General features: G+C 37.1%; 3 protein-coding genes across 5 annotated transcripts; all 3 read left to right on the forward strand.

The window, feature by feature from the left end:
* Positions 1–798: 798 nt before the first annotated feature.
* LOC111017987 (nicotianamine aminotransferase 1) lies at positions 799–3,712 on the forward strand. Of its 2 annotated transcripts, none has more exons than XM_022293904.2 (7): positions 799–1,551; positions 1,663–2,005; positions 2,347–2,565; positions 2,662–2,721; positions 2,793–2,948; positions 3,214–3,307; positions 3,422–3,712. In XM_022293904.2, the coding sequence occupies exons 1-7, from the start codon at positions 1,283–1,285 to the stop codon at positions 3,544–3,546; spliced, it is 1,266 nt and encodes a 421-aa protein (XP_022149596.1). In that variant the 5' UTR covers positions 799–1,282; the 3' UTR covers positions 3,547–3,712. The 2 variants fall into 2 exon arrangements, with proteins under 2 accessions (XP_022149596.1, XP_087977048.1); XM_088120922.1 differs by having other exon boundaries at positions 1,352–1,543.
* Positions 3,713–4,356: 644 nt separating this feature from the next.
* LOC111017981 (tyrosine aminotransferase) lies at positions 4,357–9,009 on the forward strand. Of its 2 annotated transcripts, none has more exons than XM_022293899.2 (7): positions 4,357–4,808; positions 7,308–7,647; positions 7,759–7,977; positions 8,089–8,148; positions 8,282–8,437; positions 8,521–8,614; positions 8,728–9,009. In XM_022293899.2, the coding sequence occupies exons 1-7, from the start codon at positions 4,519–4,521 to the stop codon at positions 8,856–8,858; spliced, it is 1,290 nt and encodes a 429-aa protein (XP_022149591.1). In that variant the 5' UTR covers positions 4,357–4,518; the 3' UTR covers positions 8,859–9,009. The 2 variants fall into 2 exon arrangements, with proteins under 2 accessions (XP_022149591.1, XP_087977047.1); XM_088120921.1 differs by lacking the exon at positions 4,357–4,808 and adding an exon at positions 5,869–6,245.
* A 1,193-nt stretch (positions 9,010–10,202) lies between these two features.
* LOC111017970 (reticulon-like protein B17) lies at positions 10,203–12,477 on the forward strand. The gene is made up of 8 exons (XM_022293877.2): positions 10,203–10,854; positions 10,947–11,100; positions 11,192–11,266; positions 11,350–11,494; positions 11,601–11,670; positions 11,759–11,824; positions 11,929–12,051; positions 12,134–12,477. Exons 1-8 carry the CDS (start codon positions 10,248–10,250, stop codon positions 12,295–12,297), a joined length of 1,404 nt encoding a protein of 467 aa, XP_022149569.1. The 5' UTR covers positions 10,203–10,247; the 3' UTR covers positions 12,298–12,477.
* The last annotated feature ends 1,023 nt before the right edge of the window (positions 12,478–13,500 follow it).

Consider the following 13,500-nt stretch of genomic DNA (forward strand, 5'->3'; position numbering starts at 1 on the left):
TCAAAATATTATATATTATAGTAAAGACTAAAGAAAATAATTTATCTCAGCTGTGAAAGATGCAATTTGAATACAGAAACACTTTTTCATGCTATTTGGTCAATAATCTACATTCCTTAGTTTAGGGCACAAAATAAAAAATAAGATTTAACTCCTCCATTCCCTCATCTCGCTCTACCAAGCAAATTTGTAAAATTAATAAAGATGCTTCCATCTATATTATCCAAACAAGTAGAATAGGGGCTATTTTCCAAAATTTTAAGGGTGAGATTATGTAGACCTTGTCATTACACTACGTGAAAGTTTGATCGTAGTAGGTGAAGTTGGTTTTAACTCAATGGAGGTGGAAATTGACCCTGTTAGGGTACATGCAATGCTACCTAAGCAAAATATTGATTATAAGGCTCACAATTTTGAAAATTCTTCGATTGGTATACCAATTTTCTTCAATTTCATTATTGCTTTAAAAATAGGAAGGAAATCGCGTAGTCCACAAAATAGCAATAATGATGGTCGAAACAGAAAGACAAGGAATCTGGTTGGAGGAGTTGTCCATATGCATTTTAGTTGAAGTTTCTCGTTTGGTGCTTTAAGATAAGGCTATGTATAACTTAGGTGGTTTGCCGTTTGTTTTATTATGTTATCGTTCAAAAAATATATATATTACTGACAATGAGGGGGAGGAAAAGAATTTATAAACCTGTTATGTTAGCTTTTCATTAATTTTTTTTTTCTTGAACTGTTCTTTCGTTAAGATTACTAACCACGAACTAAATAAACATATAGTCTAAAATTTGAGGGTATATTTACATTTTTCTTGAATGCATAGAGACTAACCATATAGATTCACTACTTAACTAAAGATTATACGAGTAGTTGATATGTAAGTAAGACTGATTTGAACTCCTTAAAGAAAAAAAAGACTGATTTGAAAGTTCTAACATGAGTCTCTAATAAGATTGGATTTATCATATGATTTGAAAGTTCTTTGCTTCAAACATTCCTCGAAACAGACGACAAATTTTAAATTTGAATGCAGATAAGACATATCTGGTTGAATATAGTGTTCTTGGCATATAACTGGAATCGAACCCCTCTGCAACTGAATAAGTTCCAAACATTTGGTGATGGGGCAGCACTTGTTGAAGAAAATTTTTCGTGATTCCGATTTCTGATAATCAAAATTATTCCCCGGGACCGCCGCCACCGCCGGTGACTAGACTACCCTCTTTTCGCCATCTCTGTAGCAGTAGCAGCGAGTTTCTGAGATTTGCAACACGCCATGGAAAACGGGCCGATAGAATGGCGATTTCAAGGCAACTTCAAACGGAACGCGCCGGCGAAGCCCTCAATCGCCGTAGCCCTCGACAGGCTCAGGCAGAGCCTCGATAAAGACGACCAGAGGACTGTCATATCCCTTGGCCTTGGCGACCCCTCCATTTTTGCTTCCTATCGTATTGATTCAGCGGCTGAAGACGCCATCGCTGATGCTGTTCGCTCTACTAAGTTTAATTCCTACTCTCCCCCTCTTGGCATTCCCGAGGCAAGAAGGTCTCTCTATTTCACATTTTCTGCTCTCTTTTGTTTTCTTGCTTGGATTGAGTTGTGAGTTAGAAATTTTGTCGAGTATTTGAATTGATCAATTGCAATTGCTAATTTTAGGGCAGTTGCCGATCATCTGTCTCGTGATCTTCCCTACCGTCTACCGGCGGATGATGTTTTTCTAACATCTGGGTGTGTACAAGGAATTCAAACCATATTGACAGTTCTATCTTCCTCCCCAGGAGCCAATATCTTGCTTCCCAGGCCAGGGTTCCCCGTCTATGAGCTGCGTGCTGCTTTCGCCCACATTGAAACTCGCTATTTCGATCTTCTTCCTCAAAAGGATTGGGAAGTCGACCTCAACGGCGTCGAAGCTCTGTTGGACGATAAAACTGCAGCATTGGTCATCATCAACCCAGTGAATCCCTGCGGGAGTGTTTACACAAGAGCACATCTACAGGAGGTGAGTTCATCCATTTTATGGCAGATAATTTGATCGAGAAAAGAAAGGGCCATCGAGATATCCATGTATGAATTAAATTTATCCAATCTATCAGCTTTAGTTTTTGGATTGAGTGGTAGAATATTCTTTAACTGGTATTAGAGTTGGAGGTTCTATGTCCGAATCCTTATATGGTTATTTCCTCCCCATTCATAATGCTTTTAAGTTTAGTGATAGTTTATTCATGTTTTAACAAGTAGGACTTATTTTTGAACCTTATATTGTTATTTCCTCCCAATTTAATACTTTATAGTTTATTGAGACATACTTCATTTTTAACTTCATTTTTTATTTCCTTTCAGATTGCGGAGACAGCAAGAAAACTTGGGGTTATGGTAATCTCTGATGAAGTTTATGCCAATCTCAATTTTGGCTGTAACCCATTTGTCCCGATGGGAGCATTTTCATCAATTGCTCCTGTTATCACTCTTGGATCCATATCTAAGAGATGGTTTGTGCCTGGATGGCGTTTTGGTTGGCTTGTGGCTAATGACCCACATGGAATTCTTCATCACTCTGGGGTCTGATCTCTTTCTTTTGCATGTTTGTCTGTGAGAAAGAATCAAAATCCTTGCATCCTGTTTTGATCTGTTTTTGTGGTCTTCTTATTTGCTTAGATTGTTGAGCGCATCAAGAGATATATCAATTTCACAATGGTTCCTGCCACATTCATTCAGGTTTGTTACAAGAAATAGAGATGTAAACAAAAACTTCCTTGGTTTCTTAATTTGTTGTATGCGTTTGTCAGGCAGCCATTCCTCAAATTCTGGAGACAACAAAGGAGGATTTCTTCTATAGGATAAACCGCCTGCTAAGAGAGGCTGCATATACATTTTATGAGGGACTGAAGGAAATCCCCTGCATCATTTGTCCCAATAAACCACAAGGCTCCATGTTTATGATAGTAAGGCCTTAACTAAAACACTCTTTGGCAATATATCTTCAATGGGTTTAGAAGCATACTCCCACCGCATGTCTTTTATTATCAACCACCACGGATTGGTCTAACGGTTGAAAGACAAGCTGTAAACTCAAATATGTTTTGTGGAAGTCATGTGTTTGTGTTAAATGTTCTTCGCGTTTTCCTGCATCCAATGACGTCGAGACATGTATAAATTGATCATCTATGCATTTTTACAGTTTAACAGAACAATTCCATTTGGTTGCAGGTGAAACTTGATTTGTCCCTTCTGGAAGGCATTGAAGATGATTATGAGTTCTGTGTTCAGCTGGCTAAAGAGGAATCTGTGATTATTCTTCCTGGTAAACTCTGTAATGAACTGAACTTGCAGTTCAGTTTTTGTTGCATAAAATTAATCATAATTCATAATAAAGCAAGCAGTGATTTAACTATAAGGTATTATATTGTTAATCCAGGTGATGTGGTTGGGTTGAAGAACTGGTTACGGATATCTTTTGCAATTGATATTGCAGATCTTAAAGATAGCCTTCGGAGGATAAAAGCCTTCTGCCAAAGGCATGTTCGAATCTGTCAAGCTTGATAAATTCAATCAAAAGATGCAATAAGATTTTTTGATGTCTTCCAGCTTACACTAATGGATCCCTAAAGATGTATAAGATTTGAAATAACAGCTAAGTTATGTTTTTTGGTATAACAAATGGGGTAGGAGATTCGAACTCATGACCTCGATCAAAAATTAGTGTCAACTATCACTGAGTTAAGCTCATCTTGACTAATAGCGGAGCTATGTTGATAATTTATCTTGCAAAACTCTTTTGAGTTGTTTTTAGTTCAATAACATGTAGAGATTCGAATCTTTGATATTTTAGCAGAGAATGCATTTCTTAATCAAGCTTATAAAATTTATTCTTTTTTCCATATAAAAATATGACGACGGTCGGTAGGCAGTAATATATTAAATATAGTTTGCAAGGTATTGTAAGAGCGTATTTGGAAATTGGAAGTGATTATAGCACGACTAATGTCAAAATCACTGCTATATTTCAAAACGATATGTTTGGCAACAATTCACAAAAAAAAAAAAGAAATTAGTTTTTGAAAATGATTATTTCACACTGTTTTCATTTGAAAACATGAGAAATTTTATTCTTTTATTTCAAAATGTTTAGCTGTTTTTGGAACGATTACGTATTATTAGAGAAAAGGTACACCCAGTGACCCACACCCTATTGTAATGAAAAAGGTACACCCACCCCACCCCCAATTACCGCCTATCATGTTTAGTTCATGTTACTTTTATTTATTTATTATTATTTTATTTTTATTTAGTTCAACAACTACTTTTATTTAAGTTTATTGAGATTGTTTTGTTTTATAAAGGGTGTATGAACTGAAGTATTTGTTGGTGTGGGTCACGTGTTTGTTTGTTTGTTTGTCCATTAAGAATCTCCCAATCTCCCGCCATGGAAAATGCATCTTTCATGATCTTCCGTGACTGTGAGCGCTCTTCTTAATCATTGGAATCGGATTCCTAATTAGCTCACACACAGAGATGAACGGCACCGGCACCGGCACCGTGTCCGAGTCGGAGCAGTACTGGAAGTTCCGGGGGAATGAGGAGGTGAATAAATCCTCCATTTCCATCCGCGGTACCCTTAACCTAGTCCGTAAGAACGTGAATGGCGACGATCCACGGCCCCTGATTCTGTTCGGCCGCGCCGACCCGTCGGAGTTCCCCTGCTTTCCGACCTCTCCTTCCGTCATTGAAGCCCTCGCTAATGCCGTCCTCTCCTCTAATTTCAACTCTTATCCTACCTCCCACGGTCTTCCTCCCGCCCGGAGGTAATTAACCAACCCTACTCTACTCTCTTTCTCTTCTCTCTCCCGTCTTAAAATACATTTTTAATCGTTGAATTTGGAGATAGGTTTCAAAAATAAGAAAACAAAGAACATGTATATTAATGATATGTAGACTTCATCAATGATACAAAACATATCATACTCATGATTTATTTTATATTAGTATAGGGTGATAGATTTTATCAATAATACAAAAATTGTGTATATTTATTAAGGCATGTATTCTAAATCAAAGGTCGGAAATTTCATCTAGATGTTGTTGAATAACTATAAAATATATATTGTATTAGTATATCGATGATATAGTATGTTTTATCACATAAATAATATATCAACAACTCATGAGAGAAAAAAAAATTGAGATATGTATCTAAATTAAAAACATCTCATTCCATTATTATATGTTTTACCTTCATCTTTCTCCCATACTATTTTAGAAAAATAATTAGGTCCTCACTTATTGAGACCTGTCTTGTGTTGAACAACATTAAATATTTGACGATTAAGAGAAAGAAATTTTTACAGTATGTTTAATAAAAATAAGAGAAGTGAGTCGCGAAGAATGAGTCTTCTCGTATTTTTTTCTAATTACTAATAGAGTTGTGCGATACATTAAAAAGTATGATATGCAATAGAGATTAGGATGAGCTGCTAAATCAAATTGGTAGAAATTCTTGTAAGTGAATCCAATCAAAACGTTTTTAAGACAGCAAACACAAAGAAAAAAACAAGATTCTAGTAGTAGGTCGAAATAAAGAATAAAAGAGTCTACCAGAAATTGAAAAGATTGAAGTCAACTCCTTACAAATATGAGATAAAGATGAGGAGATGTATATTCATAATTGGTCTTTTTTTAATAATCAGTTATCAATTATTCAATGACGATCAGAATAGAAATAGGTTGATTATGATTTTTCTACCAATAAATAAAAGAAAATAGTTCAGTTCGTTGTCGGGTAACGACCAAATTTTGTCCTTGCAACCGATTAAAAAAAAAAAAAAAAAAGGGACTCTTTCCAAAATAAAAATCTCCCGCCACTTGCAAATGCATCTCTCATCTCCAGAGAGCGCTCTCGGCCCCGCATCCACTGCCACATCCGTCCTTCTTCTTCATTCCCTTACTCTATACCACACAACGAATCAGACAGCCATGGAAATGAACGGCACCGAGCTCTGGAACTTCCAGGGCAATGAAGAGCTCAATAAATCCTCCACTTCCGTCCGCGGTACCGTTAACCTACTCCTTAACCATCTCAATCCACATGATTCCCGACCCCTCATTCCCTTCGCCCGTGCCGATCCCTCCGAGTTCCCCTCCTTTCCCACTTCTCCTCCCGCCGTTCAAGCCATCGCTGATGCCGTCCACTCCTCTAATTTCAACTCCTATCCTTCTACCCGCGGTATTCTTCCCGCCAGGAGGTAACCTAAATCTCTCCTACTTGAAATATCTCTGCTCCTCTTCTGTTGTTGTTTCTGTTTCCTGTATTATTTCAGATTCTACGCTGTTTATTTTATACATACTCGGTCGATGAGATTCTTCCACCACATGCCTGCCCCTGCTTGCTTGCACTTCTTTTTATCAGTTTCGAAAACGACAGCAAAAATACCTCAATTTCATCTTTCTAAAACTGGATAAGTGTCTTTCTAATGTGCATGGCTTGTAGAACAAGCACCCAGATGTTGAGTTTTGCTCTGCTTTTCGTTCCCTGTATTTGGCCTGTCTTTACAAAAGTGAATTTTTGAAAAGTGGTAGCGTTGGATTACAATTTTAAAGCATGGATTGAAACGCAGTGCTTTTCATGTTATAGTTAAGTTTCTTCTAAAAGCTTCACTTAAAAAACACCTTTTTTTTTTATATGACAAAAGGCATTTCAAGCACATGATGAGGTCTGTACCATTAACATTGTGTTTGGAGAATATAACGTTACAAATGTGATCTAAGGAATTAAAATCTTTGACAGTTTGACTTAATGAGAAGGTTATGGGTGTTGAGATACCAATATATGTATTAAATTTATCCAACCATTCGACTTAAATTTTTTAGTTAAGTGGTAAGTGATGGTTTATCCATCTTTAATATGGTATTAGAGCGGTAAATCCTGGGTCGAACCCATTTATAATGATTTCTACTTGTTGGGCCTTGTGCAATTATCCAAACCCTTCTTAACATGTCCTCTCATGGCTCTATTGGCTCATCGATTTTCGCCAGATCTCATTTTTTGAGTTTTTTGAACTTTGATATTGTATATTATAAATCTTATTGGGTCGCTTATCTTTTCAACTTGGGATAGTTACCATTAACTTATGCATGAATTTACTATTAACATAATTTTTGGAATTCAATGCTTGGACATTGTTAATTGAATATTCTTACCGATATATCAGAACTGTCAACATCAAGTTTTCAGGTGCTGTTTATGTTCAGAACAGAAGGTCATTGTTTATGACAAGGCTTTAACATGATATCGTTTTCTCGTACAGCGCATTGGCAGAATATCTTTCCAACAGTCTGCCATACCAGTTATCCCCTAATGATGTATTTCTTACTATTGGTTGCACACAAGCAATTGAGATCATAATCTCTGTACTAGCTCGCCCTGGTGTCAACATCCTGCTTCCTAGACCAGCTTACCCGCACTATGAATCTCGAGCGGCTTTTGGAAACCTTGAAGTTCGCCATTTTAATCTCATGCCAGAGAAGAGTTGGGAGGTTGACCTTGATGCTGTCAAAGCTCTTGCAGATAACAATACTGTTGCTATGGTTATTATCAATCCAAACAATCCCTGTGGAAGTGTCTATACGTACCAGCATCTGAAAGAGGTAACCAATGTAGATTCTGAGATCGGCTCAATGTGTAACTTTCAGTTCCTCCAATTTTATGCCAATACTTGATGTCTTTTTTGTGGGGTGGGGGGTTGTGGTTGAATTTAGATTGCAGAAACTGCAAGGAAACTTGGGATATTTTTGATCTCTGATGAAGTTTATGCACATATGGCTTTTGGAACTAAGCCCTTTGTTCCTATGGGTGAGTTTGGATCCATTGTCCCAGTGCTAACCCTTGGATCTCTATCAAAGAGATGGATTGTTCCTGGTTGGAGATTGGGTTGGATTTTGACCACTGATCCTAATGGCATCCTGGAAAAACATGGGGTTTGTTTGACTCGTTTTTCTTTTTTCCGTTCATCTTTATCTTTGAGGATCTTATATTGTTTATGCTGTGTTTCATTTGTTCAGATCTCACGGATATCTTATTCTTAGCAGATTGTGGAGAGCATTAAGAACTATCTGGACATTACCCCCGACCCCCCGACCTTCATTCAGGTGCTTGAATGAGACTTTTTTATTATGAACGGAGGACTATACGGCACCATAACTAACAATTAATCCTAGCACTGCACTCCAAGTTGTTAACAATTTTGTTCCTTGGTCTGCTTTCTTTTCCGTCACTATTCAGGGTGCACTTCCACAAATTCTTGCAAAAACCAGCGCTGAATTCTTTTCAGATTTTCTTGATACAATGGGAGAAAATGCCAGCATTTTGTACGAGAAGATCAATGAGATCCCTTGCTTCACTTGCCCAAACAAACCAGAAGGAGCCATTCTTGCAATGGTACCACCATTGAAGAACATACACGAGCTGGGTTTCCTCTGTAAGTGGAGATTTTCTGAAAAATTGATGGTACATGTTTGCAGGTGAAGCTGAATCTAGAACAACTCGAAGGCATAAGTGATGATGTGGACTTCTGCAGCAAGGTGGCGAAGGAAGAATCTGTGCTTATTCTCCCAGGTAATCAACAAAACAATAACATCACATCACTGAACTGTTACTATTTTAAACAGAGTTGAAGTTTTTATTAAAGCCATGGAAATGAAAGGCCAAACTGAAGATACAAATTACAGGGGTTGCTGTTGGGTGGAAGAATTGGCTGCGGATGAGCTTTGGCATGGAGCGTTCTTCCATTGAAGATGGTCTGGCAAGGTTGAAAAGCTTCTGTGAAAGGCATACAAGCCCCAAAAGGCTACCCCATTGATTTGCAGATCCTTAACTATCTGGAAAGCATCGACAACTTCTTGTTGTTGATTTGACGTTTGTTTCAGCACAGTTTCAATCAGTATCAAAATAAAAGATGGACCCATTAAAATGCTTGCTACCTGCTATGCTAATAGTAATTTTTTTTTTAATTGGGGCTCGGAGTTTTTGATATTAGGATTACTGGAAGGTTCGAACCGAGACCTAAGAAAAATGACTATCTCTTAGAGACATGCTACGCTAATAATTAGTTGTCTCATTAAGAGAAGTCATGATTTTTTTTTTTGATACAACATGTGAGGGTGAAGATTCGAATTCATGACCTATTAGTCAGAGATAGGTGTCTAAATCACTTTAGTTATGTTCGGTTTGGCAAAAGAAAATCATGATTTAAATATGCTTATGATAAAAGAAGTAACGGTAATCAATATGGTTCTTGAGTGGTAGGCTTGATTTTTAGAAAAGGAATAATAATTAACATGGCAAGCATATGAAAATGTTGAAAAGTTAACTTAATACCTTAAATATAAATTGAGATTTTTAAAAAATTAAGAAGGAAATCAGAAAATGACATATATAGATATACCAATGACAAGAAATATATAACAAAAATATAGAATTAGTAAAATAGTTAAATGATTTCTTTTTCCTTTTTGGGAAAAGGATCATTTCAGTTTCGGATGGCGTATAAAAAAAGATTTATTGGGGCAATCTACACTGTCATATTTCTAAATATAGCCACATAAATATAATTTTACAACTATGTCAATTTTAAAAAAATTTTCATACACGTCTAGTTAGAGATTTTTGCATATTTTTCTTTTTACACTCGTACATCACTTTTCTTTTTTAATTTTTTATTATAATAAGTGAGAATTAAGAATCGAACTCACAACTTTCTGTTTAGGCACATTAACTTGTTGTTAGCTCATATATCACTCATTTATGTTTAATCAATCTATTAGTAATAGACGTCTATTAATGATATATTCTAAAGTTTCAAAGTTATTTTAGTATTTTTATGAGTGGAATTTTTTTTCTTTTGTGGTTATATTTATAAATTTAAAATGTATGTAGTTAATTGAGTTTTTTTAGAAAGAAAATTAATTGAGCTTGTTTTGATATACATAAAGTGTCGAATGGATGTATACATAATACAGATACTTGTAGCAATAAATCCAATTGCACGAGTAAACAAAGTCTTAATTGCTAAAGTTTCAAAAGGAAAAAATTTGCTAAAAAGAATAATTCCAAATATCAAAATGTGACCGTTGGCGTTTTTTGGAGGGTCCCACTTTTTTCCCACCCTCAAAATTTAAATAAAGACAAAGGTGAAACGGCGTCGTGAAAGCCCCATTCCAATTTCCAACGGCTCCATGGGCTTCGGTGGATGGGCACTAGCAAAAGCCCCATTCCTAGTTCCTCCTTCAAAACCAGAAGTAGAATCTTTGAAAATCTACAACCCGCGATCGTTACGATTCAGATATCGCAATCTTTCATTAAATCGATCTCATTCTCCATGGATTTTACTCCTCCATCTCATCGATCCGAGCCTCGATCTCGCACCAAATCAGCCTCGCGCCTTGCAATTGAAGACGACGGAATCCCGCACTTCTCAGTTGACGCGATTTCTTCGCCGCCCAAGAAAAATTCTTCGCCTTCCATTCAGGATCTCCTGCTTCTGTCGCCTTATAGTATGAGGAAATCCAGGTCGCGTCTGGTGGATCGGTTCGAAATGAATGAGGAGGTTATGGAGGCAGCCGGCGCACGCAGAAGGTGCAAAAACCGAGGCCCTCAGATGGGGCTTTTGGGCTGTGTTTCTCCGAGGAGTGTCAGAAGGTCTAGGAGACGATCGGACATGGAGATAAGAGAAGAGAAGGATTTATGTTTGGCGGAAGAGTTCGCGAAGGCTAGAAAGAGAAGGCAGAGCGGGAGGTCGAAGAAGGAGAAGCTGAGCTTGGTTCCACTCGCATTAGCGCCTTCAAGTTCAACCCCTAGTAATTCAAATGTTTCTTTATTCTCTTTTCTTTACTGTTCTCGATTAATTTTCTTTCTCTGTGTTCTGATGTTGTGGTTCGTGTGTTTGTAGAACTTGAGAGTGACGACAATGGTAGTCTGGATAGAGTTGGGCAGCTGATAGCAGATCTGATCATGTGGAAAGATGCGGCAAAGTCGAGCCTCTGGTTTGGAATTGGCTCTCTATTTTTCCTTTCCTCTTGCTTCGCTAGAGGAGTTAGCTTTAGGTCTGGCTCTGTAACAAGATTAATCGTTAACCATTACAGCTTCGTTACTATTATTTAGTGATAGTTTTAATATCAATAATTATAATGACAGCATTTTCTCGGCGATTTCCCAGCTTGGACTTCTGTTTTTGGGTCTTGCATTTGTCTCCAATTCAATCTGTCAAAGGTACAGATTCTAATATATTTTAAATCATATCAAAACCCTACCCAGTCCTGCTTTCTTTACTAAGATTGTATTTGAAACTGTAGGAACATTGAGGAAAAGAAACATAAGGACTTCAAGCTTAAAGAAGATGACATCTTACGCTTGGTGAAACTGATTCTTCCAGCTGCAAACTTCGCCATTTCAAAGATAAGGGAGCTTTTCTCTGGAGAGCCATCGATGACCCTAAAAGTAACCACAAAACTCAACATCTATGTTCATTCAACAATGTCAACATCCAATCATTTAAACTTATGTGGTTGCCTGCTTAGATGGTATAAATCTTTATGGGTTGCAGGTAGCTCCATTTCTCATATTAGGAGCTGAGTATGGACATCTTATTACACTCAGAAGACTTTGCGCAATTGGTATAAACTACAATAAAGATCATTACAAAAATTGCTCAAAATTGCCCATTTACTGATGCCCACTTACTTTTTCTCCATTTACTTACAGGGTTCTTTACCAGTTTCTCTGTGCCAAAGCTATACTCATGTTACCAAATTCAGATAAACAGCAAAGGTAAGTGAAAATTCCAGGAAAACCCACTATATATAGCTGTTTCTGCACTTGAATTACAATGTGATACTGAAGAAGAAGTTGGGGTTTGAATTTACACTTTACAGTCGATTTTGTCATACGATGGCTGTTTGAAGCATGGGAAGCTTGCTCACATAAGAAGATTGTGGTGGGATCAGCAGCCACAGTGTTCTGGAATTTTTCTTCCCTAAAGACCCGTATCTTCACAGGTGAAATTCTTTAAGATGTTGCCAATTTCTCCATTCAATAAATGGCGATTCTTAACCTCTGTTAGTTTCTTGGTTACTACAGCCTTCATAGCTCTGGTTATAGTTCGATACTGCCGGCAATTTATTGTGCCGGAATCGGAAGTTGCAGAAGCACAAGAAGATGAGCACCAGGCACTGGTTCCGGCAGAAGCAAATCCGGAGGATCAGCAGGCTCTGGTGGTGGCGGAACCCAATCGTCAGCCTTGATTTTGATTTGCTTCTTGCACTATCATAATGTAATAGCCAAGCAAATCAATTTCAGGGAAAACATCAATGCTTATGCTACAAATAAAGTGTATAAAAACGAAGGGTGGTTCTGTATTTTGTTTTGTTTTCAGGCTTTTACTTCCCAAATTTAATTGATTGATTCAAACATCCTTTGCCTCAGATCTGCATATGCTCTGCCCTGATCAAAAAGGGGGAAAAGGTTCTATTTCTTACACCATGAAAATCAACGAGTTTGAAGTGAACAGTCCAATTGACTTTTCGATTCTCTCATAAAAACTAACTCTCAAGGGTTTTGAGATTTTGAGACTAATCGTCCAAATTTTAAGTTCAATCTTGCATCCATCCTCCAGCCTTACATTGGTAATGTAATATGATATGTTAACCATATCTATTAAATTGAGTTATTATGTTTTTTAATTTTTCATTTTAGCCTCTTGCTAGGTCTCTAGTGATGACAGAGTAATTGGCATTTGGTTTTAGTAACATTAAAGCTCAACTAAGTGATTTTTCTCCCAGCATAATACGTGTAGCAAGTTGAACAATGCTCAAATTGGTATTCAAGTTGAAAAATAGGCTAATTCCACTAAAATAAAAACCAACATTGCCCCTCAAATATATTTTTCTTTTACATGGTTTTTTTTAGTTCAAAAATATGTGTCTTGACAAGTTACGTTAGGTTCAAGTTGACTTTTTTTACCGCTCTACTTAGAAGCGAATTGCGATTTGAGCTGCAGATCCTAACGCCAAGTGGCTCGAGATTCAGGGGTTGTCGCTACAGCCGAACACGGGGGAAAGATAATTTATACCAATATGGGGTCTATTTACAACTAGCCAATTAATAATTCTGAGATTTATTAGTACTAACTGATGCAATCATTGAGATTCTCCCGAAAGGTCATAATTACAGCGAGCAAACGAGGAATACATTTTTGCTATTCTACTAATACTCTACTTATTCTACTATTAGTTTTTTTCCAAAAAAATATATAGAAGAATATATATTTATATCTGTCACGTCCACGAATTGACATTATAATGTGTAACTTAACCCATTTTCATTCAATCTTATTGTAAAGAAGAGAACTGAAGTGAAGGACTCTCTGCAGCCCACGTCCCCCAGTCAAAATAGCTTCCCAAGACGTTTCGTTTCCTTGGCCGTTTTGTCCCGTAGTAGTTGCCTTG

This window comes from Momordica charantia, assembly GCF_013281855.1.
Source record: "Momordica charantia cultivar OHB3-1 chromosome 2 unlocalized genomic scaffold, Mcharantia_2.0 BLBB01000002.1, whole genome shotgun sequence".
Taxonomy (NCBI): Eukaryota; Viridiplantae; Streptophyta; class Magnoliopsida; order Cucurbitales; family Cucurbitaceae; genus Momordica; species Momordica charantia.

What these genes read in the sequence shown, in the direction of transcription:
- LOC111017970 (XM_022293877.2), top strand. Translation starts at nt 10,248, where the DNA reads ATGGGCACTAGCAAAAGCCCCATTCCTAGTTCCTCCTTCAAAACCAGA. An exon ending in TCCAATTCAATCTGTCAAAG is followed by an intron (nt 11,267 to 11,349) that starts GTACAGATTCTA and finishes TTGAAACTGTAG; the next exon opens with GAACATTGAGGAAAAGAAAC. An exon ending in CAGAAGACTTTGCGCAATTG is followed by an intron (nt 11,671 to 11,758) that starts GTATAAACTACA and finishes ATTTACTTACAG; the next exon opens with GGTTCTTTACCAGTTTCTCT.
- LOC111017981 (XM_088120921.1), top strand. Translation starts at nt 5,872, where the DNA reads ATGCATCTCTCATCTCCAGAGAGCGCTCTCGGCCCCGCATCCACTGCC. An exon ending in CGTACCAGCATCTGAAAGAG is followed by an intron (nt 7,648 to 7,758) that starts GTAACCAATGTA and finishes GGTTGAATTTAG; the next exon opens with ATTGCAGAAACTGCAAGGAA. An exon ending in ACCCCCCGACCTTCATTCAG is followed by an intron (nt 8,149 to 8,281) that starts GTGCTTGAATGA and finishes GTCACTATTCAG; the next exon opens with GGTGCACTTCCACAAATTCT.
- LOC111017987 (XM_022293904.2), top strand. Translation starts at nt 1,283, where the DNA reads ATGGAAAACGGGCCGATAGAATGGCGATTTCAAGGCAACTTCAAACGG. An exon ending in TTCCTGCCACATTCATTCAG is followed by an intron (nt 2,722 to 2,792) that starts GTTTGTTACAAG and finishes TGCGTTTGTCAG; the next exon opens with GCAGCCATTCCTCAAATTCT. An exon ending in AAGGCTCCATGTTTATGATA is followed by an intron (nt 2,949 to 3,213) that starts GTAAGGCCTTAA and finishes ATTTGGTTGCAG; the next exon opens with GTGAAACTTGATTTGTCCCT.